The sequence below is a fragment of the Echinops telfairi genome, unplaced genomic scaffold, assembly GCF_000313985.2.
Source record: "Echinops telfairi isolate 266 unplaced genomic scaffold, ASM31398v2 ScPeMD7_7406;HRSCAF=8444, whole genome shotgun sequence".
NCBI classification, from domain to species: domain Eukaryota; kingdom Metazoa; phylum Chordata; class Mammalia; order Afrosoricida; family Tenrecidae; genus Echinops; species Echinops telfairi.
The window spans coordinates 977,641-986,189 of record NW_022111306.1 but is presented as its reverse complement, the minus strand read 5'-3'; the positions used below and the strand labels follow the sequence as shown (position 1 = coordinate 986,189).

At 35.4% G+C, this 8,549-nt stretch overlaps 1 protein-coding gene across 1 annotated transcript in view; it reads right to left on the bottom strand.

The window, feature by feature from the left end:
• Positions 1-8,549, bottom strand: part of ABCD2 (ATP binding cassette subfamily D member 2) — a 61,137-nt gene that overhangs the window by 1,979 nt on the left and 50,609 nt on the right. The window contains exons 8-9 of the mRNA XM_030887339.2: positions 8,119-8,203; positions 2,745-2,870 (exon numbers count right to left, since the gene is read on the bottom strand). Coding sequence (XP_030743199.1) covers positions 2,745-2,870; positions 8,119-8,203 — 211 coding nt within the window. The remainder of the gene's footprint in view (positions 1-2,744; positions 2,871-8,118; positions 8,204-8,549) is intronic.

Genomic DNA, 8,549 nt, shown 5'->3' with positions numbered 1-8,549 from the left:
TCAGGTAACATTAAGAGGAGGCAGGTAGTAATCCCCCATTGTTAAAGCATACTGACAAAACACGGCCAAAGATCAAGAGGGTCAACAATGGGACCAAGACTAGGTTTGGTCTTTGTTTCTGTTTTCTGTAAATAGCCCAACAATCAAGGGACCTTTTAAAATAAACTAGCCAGGTAACTTAACCAGGTATAAAACAGTAGGAGTTACACAAGCAACAGGCCTCAGAAAAAGGAGGAGGCATAATGCAATCAATTATGCATGCTCATTAATTCACACATATGCATTGAACCTCAATGACTGTGGGACCTTGGACCATGGAGCTTCTTCCTTTGGTGACAACATCCATGAATGGGAGAAGTTTGCATGTCCTGGGGACACTGGAAGCCTCAGGCTGGGGTGTCACCAAGATCTTGCCCAATGTGTTGCTTCCTTGTATTTTTTCTGGTTATAATGTGAATGTTAAAAAGAGATGCACTGGCGTAACTGAATGGGTGACTCCAGGCTAAATTTTTTAATTCGATTTGAATCAAACTAAGGTCTGATCAAGACACTTCTGATTTGGCTGAAACAACAACTTGATATTTTTGTCAAAGTTTAACTGCGAGTAAATCAGAGGGCAAGAGTCGGGATTTTCTGGCTTAGGTTAAAGTGCCTGTTCAGTATGTCTGCTCAACTTGTTCCAAAAGAGTGCCTTTCTCAAGCACGTCCCCGCAGAGGTTAAGAAATAGGATTGGAATGAGAAATGTTAAGACAGAGTCAGCAACAACTCCATAACTGTAACCAGAGGGAAGCAAACACTTATTAACCAAGTCTCCAGATTTTCTGACTCACCCAAATTAAAAGTTATATTTCAATCATAGAGATCTTCTGCCCAATTTCTGCTGACTGAAAATTTCTGACTAAGATAAAGGTAGACTACAATGGTGATAGAAAATTAGCTTGTGTATGTAACAACCTCAGAATAGTATAAATTGGCTTGATGATGTTAAGAAAATTTTGTAGTTTAATGAACTTTATGTAAATATTTGTTATGCTTCAATTCTGCCCACCCCCATACCTTTGACCTGCTAAAACTACCTTCTTTCTGGAATTCAGAGTATGATACTGTATTCTCCAGGATGCTGATCTGTCTCCCCATTTCATTAAATATTTTATGCCTTCAATAAAACTTCTCATGTTTAACTCTAGCAAAGCAGAAGTCTGCTGTTTTGCTATGAAATAGTAACAGAGTTCTCTAAGTATGAGTAACAGGCTCTGGAACAAGCTGCTTTGGAGAATTAATGAACCCATATGTCAATGAGATGGTGACTTTTCCCCCCTCTCTTTGGAGTGGGTGGGTCAGAGGAGGGCAGTGCACTCAATCATAATGACGCAGCCTTAACTCACGAAGATCCAGCTGCATGTCGCTGGGTAGCTGAAAGGAGGAATGATGAGTTGGCACCAGGTGACTAGGGATGTTTGACCTGGTCAGGGTGGCTGTCGATGAATTCAGACCTAACTCTACGTGGTTAGGGTGAGAGAGTAAGTGCCCTAGAAGTAACAATATAGGGGATTGACACATGGGTCACTTACAGATGGGAATTTATGGTGATCCTGAGCTCTTGTGGCAAGGGTGGGTATGCTTTGGACTGCTAATCACAAAGTCAGTGGTTCAAACCCACCAGCGCACTCAGAGGGAGAAAGAGAAGGCTATCGGCTCCTTTACAGAGGCACAGTTGCAGAAACCGCATACAGTGTTGCTGTGAGTTGGAAGTGACTTGATGTTCGAGGGTTTGTGTTTGGTCTAGTTGCCACACAGTTAGTGACAAAGGTGAAGTCTGCCTATCCTCTCCTTTGGCAGTGCAATTAGCCATGTTAACTGTGTTCTAGGTTCTTAAGTTTAAGAAAAGCATCCACCTTCCCACAGATGGCACCTTACCAAAATTAAATAAAAAACAATGCATTTCTATATTAAGAAAATACTACCTATATTAGTAAAAATACTACCAAAATATGAAGGCTACAGCAAAAGTAAAAAGCAAAAGAAGGATAGTTGTTCAATAAGAATGAGAAATTAGGATTAAAAAAAAATTCATTTTGTTCCATTTACACTGTTTGTGGGCTTTCTGAACTTTGGATGTACAACAGGAGCAATTTAACTCCTAATGAAAACCTCCCAAATGGGAAGCACTAAGCCACCTATACTTCTGAACATTATTGTGAGGCTTAAATAAGGTAAGTTTGTAGCAAAATGGAGGCTAAATGTTCATTAGTAGTTATTAGCATGGTAGATGAATTACAAAAGAAAAAGTAGGAAAATGGTAAAAAATACTATCATTAGATTTATGGATTTTTAAGATACTTTGGATCACTTTTCCTAAAAATAAAACAAATATTTTCCCTATCTTTTTCCAAACTTAATTACTTGGGGGATAAAATAAATTATGCTATTCCTCACCCCCTAGAATTGAAAGAAAGATACAATGCAATTGGTATCATGAATATTATGTTTTTTTAAATCACCAAATTTTCTACATATTTTCAGAATTAATGCTAAGGGATTATAATTTTCAAATAATGCATAAATATTATAATGTTTGGTTTGGCTAGCTAGCCAACTACTGTGTAATTTAAAATAAATACAGGTCGGAAACAAATGAGGTGCCTTATGTTCTACTGTGAAAATTTTAGCAAAGCTTTTCATTAGGAAACATAAGGAAAGACTATCTGTGTAGCTCAAATCGGATAGCATTGGGAATACTTACCAAAGAGAAGGCCTATGTGTTATAGACAGTAAGGAAATTCCAGCTCCTTTCGCAGCTTGAAATATCTTTCCTTCAACATCAATGCTGACAGCACTGGTACATTCATCCAGCAATGCATATTTTGGTCTTGCAAAAAATCAAACATGAACAAATTAATGACTTTGCTGTTTAAATAATCAATCTTCTTTTGAACAAAGTGAGTTGTAACGTTAACAATTTTTAAAGAACAAAAGAGAATCTGTCATTTTTAAAGCCAAAAAGTAGTCCTCTGTTTTGGAAAGCAATAACACATCTTCTTGCATTTGAATTCCATGACTGGGTTTTCAGATACCTGCTCTCAGGAGAATAAGCGTTACTGTTACGTAGATCGATGAATCATAAGAGGAGGCAGGTCACTGAGTGCACTTTTTTGTGGAAGGCAGGTTCATTCTTGGTGACTGGGTTCTGACTAGTTTCATAAAAGATACATTACAATAGCTAATTATCAAACAGGCCACAGCCCTTTAGGAAAGATTTAATGACAAGATTGCTTTATTAACACGTGAGCTACTAAGCAATATTAATGGGATTCCATTGCTACAGGACTGTAAGAGTGAGTATGCCTCACCTTACATGTTTAGAGCAGGTATTTAACCTTGCAACATCGAGACCATGCTTCAGAATCTAACTCTTAGGAAAAATTAGGGAATATGTATTTGATTAGACGTAATTGTTTAGCTCTGGAAATTATCTGTTATTAGAGCTACCCTTTCACTTGTCCCTGCTTTTGTCTCTTTATCCCTTTTCTTTCGTTCACTCACTCTCCTGCCCTTGTCTTTTCATTTTCATTCCTTTCTCTTCTGTAGATCTGGTCCCCAGCAATATAAGCATTCAACTGCCTATCACAAGGTTGATGGTTTAAACCCACTGAGCCATTCCAAGGGAGGATCTATTTCTGGTGATATATTTCTGTAAAGATTTGCCAACAATTGCATCAATTTAGATCTGAGGTTATAAATCATTACAGGAGACGACAGCCTCATCTTTTTCCTGAAGGGTAGGTGGTGGTTTCAAACTGCTAATCTTGCGGTTAGCAGCTCAACACATAGCCAACCACACTACCAGGGCTCCTCTGTAGGAACCTACAGTCTAGAAAACCCTCTGCAGAAATTATACTCTATGACATGATTTCATTACTCAAAGGTACGCAACAACAAACTTGATTTGGCTTTATTACTGAGATCAGAGAAGAGCTCCTGTGCTACTTATTTCAAGGGTAGAGATTAGTAACATAATATATTTACCAGGACAATTTCTTCTAGAAAATATCCTGAGTTTTAAAAAGGAATGACAAAGAAATGACAAACGATTAGAACAGTAGTTATTTCTCATTTGGTCAAAATAATTACTTAGCACTACAAAGTGCTTTTCCAAGATAGATTTACTAATTTATAGGATTCTGATACTTAATTTAGTATTAGCAATTAAGGCTAACAGATACAAGAGTCAAAGGCAACTTTTATACCCCTTTGATTTTTGTCTCTTCTTTATGCAAAGGGTGCTTCCAATCATCCTCTTAACAACATCAACCAGTTAGAACATGGAACCAGTTTGGGAGGTTAGCTTCAGGTTACTTTTTCTGGTTTAAGTACTACTTATTTGTCTCAGATTTGATTGCAGTCTTGTAGATGATTTTTGTTTCAAGTGAAAATGATGAAGATAATGAAGTATACTATAGATCAGTTTGAATTAAATGCTCCTTTTTATGTGCAATTATATCTAGTAACTAAGTTGTTTAGTGTACTTTCGTCTTAGTTTTCAGATTGTTTTAAATTACAGAATGCAGGGTTGACACTAGAGAATTAGAAAAATATATCTCACTCTGTTGTCATAGCAACTCCTAGCCTATAAGCTAGATCACACATTTATGTTTCCCTGGCAATAATACAGTATGTGTGTATGGGCACACCTGTGTGTAAATACATAAACCAATAGCTGTAATCTAACACTGATAATTAGTCTTTGATATATCACCTGAGTAGAGGAGGGCTGGTGAAGAAACTAATCCATCCCCCTTGAAGCAGGGCATTTTCAATCATACTTTAAATAATAACATCACAAACCCCTCAAAAAGAATATCCTATTGGGATATTTAATATTCTCTATGACAGCTCTCCATTTTGGTTACCACAAGTCTTTCACACTGCAGTTCAAACCTTACTGTGAATGTAATCCTTTGCAAATGATCGAGGGCAGTTTCTGCTGTTACACTTTTCCTTCACGTGGTTTAATATTCCTAACTCCTTTGATCTATTCTCAGCAGACTCTGTTTCCCAGGTGCCTGCTCATCTTCACTGATCTTTCTAGGGTTCACTACATTTTCTTTCCACTGACTTTAAAGAGCTCCTTTTTTGTGACTTGGCCTTTACTAATTTCCAGTTATATCCAAAATATTTTATATATATAAATAACTTTTAAGTTACAGGTACTTAGGATCTTTTTGAGCTGTCATTTTTTATTACTGCTGCTTGCTCTGTAGGACAAGGTTAATTTTATTAACACACTCAGAGTGAGAAATTTATGGTAGCATTTTATATTCCACCATATTGTATTTCACCAACTATGCTGAGGATTGTAATACTGTATGTTTATGGGCAAGAGCCAAGAAGATTCAGGGTTATAGAGGGTAACAGCTGGTCAAAAAATGTCAAGCTGTAAAGTTTACTCTTGAATCTCACCACATCTTCTGAGAAAGGGGCATTCTAAAACAAAATACAATTCACTGAAAATTCAGTTATCATCATATGATAACTTTTATTTTTAGTTCACTATACTTTTAAGCTAACTAGACACATTATTATACATAGTAATTATTAACATACCAGTAACTAATATATTTTTATTACAAAATCCCAACTAGACAGAAAATAATACACATTTATGTGAAGTTATAAAAAAAAGTAATTTATGGTTATACAAATCATAACAAAAATTGCCTATACACAGAAACATTGGAAAAAGACAGAAATATTGGAAAGAGACATGACATAAATTTTACCTACACTGAGACATTAGTTTCATAGTGTACGTACATATTAGTCAAATGTACTGACTTTTATACTTAAATGTGTGTATCAGGTATGCATAAAGTTTACCTCAGTAAGATATAAAAACAATAGATTTCTACTATTTAATAACATAGAAAATGCACATAATAGTACAGACATAAAAGGAGGGCTATATGTTACAGTATATTTTGTGGAAATAGTTACACTAGAAAATTAAGAAACCAACCAATTTTTGTATATCAACAAACCTGGGAAAGAATCATATCTACATTTAAAGCGTTTGTATTTATTTAATGAGGTATGTGCTTCTTTCCCTTGTCTCCAAATCAAACCACACTCACTGCCACTGAGCTGGTGCGGGCTCCTGGCGATTCTACAGGGCAGGGTGGAATGGCCCTTCAGGGATTCTGAGACTGTGACTACAAAAGTAGAAAGATTCCTCTTTCTTTCAAGAAGCAACTGGTGGGTTCAAACTGCTAATCTTCTGGTTATCAGCCCAACTTGTAGCCACTATACCAGCGAGGCTCCCTTTACTTGTCCCTATTTTCTATAAAACGAACATATTATCATATTTTAGTGAAGCTATCTAAATGATACTTTGTAATGATAAACATAGTATATTATTATCCAAAAAGCTGAGACTAAATCTATTCATGTTTTGAGTTTTAATGCCCGGTTTGCAAGTTAAATGGAAGGATTTGGGAATAAAACAAAGGATTACATAATGAAACAATAAAAAAAAATTAGAACAAATTTTATAGGACAACTGAGTTAACTTTTTTTAAACAAGCCAATGGCATGAGAGAGGGAGAAGTTATTTAGATTAAAAACAAAATGAAAAGATGTAACAACTAAAGGCAATATGTGAAACCTGTTCATTTCTTGAGTTGAATAAACCAACTGTGATATTTTTGAGACAGTCAGGAAATTTTGGGATTAGAGCCACATATTATATAACTTTAAAGAATATTAATTTTATTAAATGTTATCTTATATGCTATAAGGAGCCTTGGCAGTGTAGGGTATTACTAATTGGGCTGCTTGCTAACCTCAAGATTACCAGTTTGAAATCACCAGAGAATTACTACTCCTGAGAATTACAGTCTAGGAAACATGAATATTATATAGTATCTACCCTGTCTTACAGGGTCACTATGTGCCAGACTCAACTCTCTGGCAATAAGTTTGGCAGTGAGATGGTATGTTATGCAAGAAAATACACTAATATTTCAGATTAATACTAAAGTATTTGAGGATAAAATACAATTAGGCATAGGATTTGCTTCTCAGAAAAAAGGAAACCCCCCCAAAAGATACACCAAGTGTGGCAAAATATCAGACTTGTTCAATCAGTTGATTTATTTATTAGTTTCTGCACCTAGATGAAGTTCTTTTTACATTAAAAAAATTGATAGCCAATTATAGTGTGAGCCAACTAGATGCTAAAAAGATTAACTTGATTTTTTCTTTCTTTATCCCCTTTTAAAGTGCTAGTGATTCATAGCAACTAAAGAATGTTGCATTTGCTCCATTTTATGACCCATTCACCTCTCATATATGTAACTACTGATCTTCCATGCCACAAATGTAAATACTGAGAGTGAGTGACAATTTCTGATAACCTCTTGCTCTGTACACAACTTAACTTTCATCTCATGGCTAAAGGCCTAAGATTAGAAAACAATACAAGTAAACTGAGATTTCCTCAACAGAAGATCAATAAGAGAAGGAATAAACCAGAATGGCTTTAACATCTCCTTCCATGTTTGTGCTTAGTATCTTTGAACTCAAAATGTTAGAAGGCTAATAGTTTACTATTAGGAGAGAAAAACCTTGTTAAGAATTTTTTCAAGTATATTGATTTTTCTGTGTCTTGAAGTCCTTTACTGGCCTATTCCTTTTTCCATTAGATCATGCCTCTGATTTCTGAATTTTCAAGTGGGAAAGCACTACTGAGTGTTTGAAAATTTAATTTAGTTGAAATTAATTATTTGATTCATAATTGTTACTGAATGTCTTACATACTGTGTTTATACCAATAAACTAGTAGTTATGTAGTCTTTACACTTTAAAATTAGCATGATATAAAATGTTAATTTAGCCTTCTTGACAACTTTTTATTTAAGGTTACTCAATATAAAATAAATAGTAAAAATTTGCCAATGTCTGTCACATAAAAATAATTTAAAAAATTTAAAACTGCAAACTCTATGCATTAATATTTTAGTAGAGTATTCTTACAGTAAATATGGAGACATTACAACTCCATTCAAAGGTTTTCGTTTTCAAAACAACAAAATAGTAGTTACTTAGAATAGCCTACTTGCCTGTGATAAAACATGCGAGCCATGCCCATTCTTTGCTTTTCTCCTCCTGACAAGACATCTTTCCAGTCCATAACAACATCCCATCCTTTAAAATATTTCAAAAATATAGTTAATTATTTTAATAAGTAGTTAAACCATTTAATTATTACTGTTACAAAATTCGTTCCCCCTACTAGCCACCCTACAGGACAGAGTAGAGAAGCCCTGTGGGTTTCCCAGGCTGTAAATCTTTACACAAGGAGATAGCCTCATCTTTCTCCAGTGGAGTGGCTGGAGAGTTTGAACTGCTGACCCTGCAGTTAGCAACCAGTGCATAACCCACTACACTACCAGAGCATCTTCCAGGGACTTTTCAGAGTTTATTGAGTTTTGAGACCAAAAAAGAAGTCTAAAGGGGCAAAGTCAGGGCTGTAAGGTGGGTGGGGACAGGT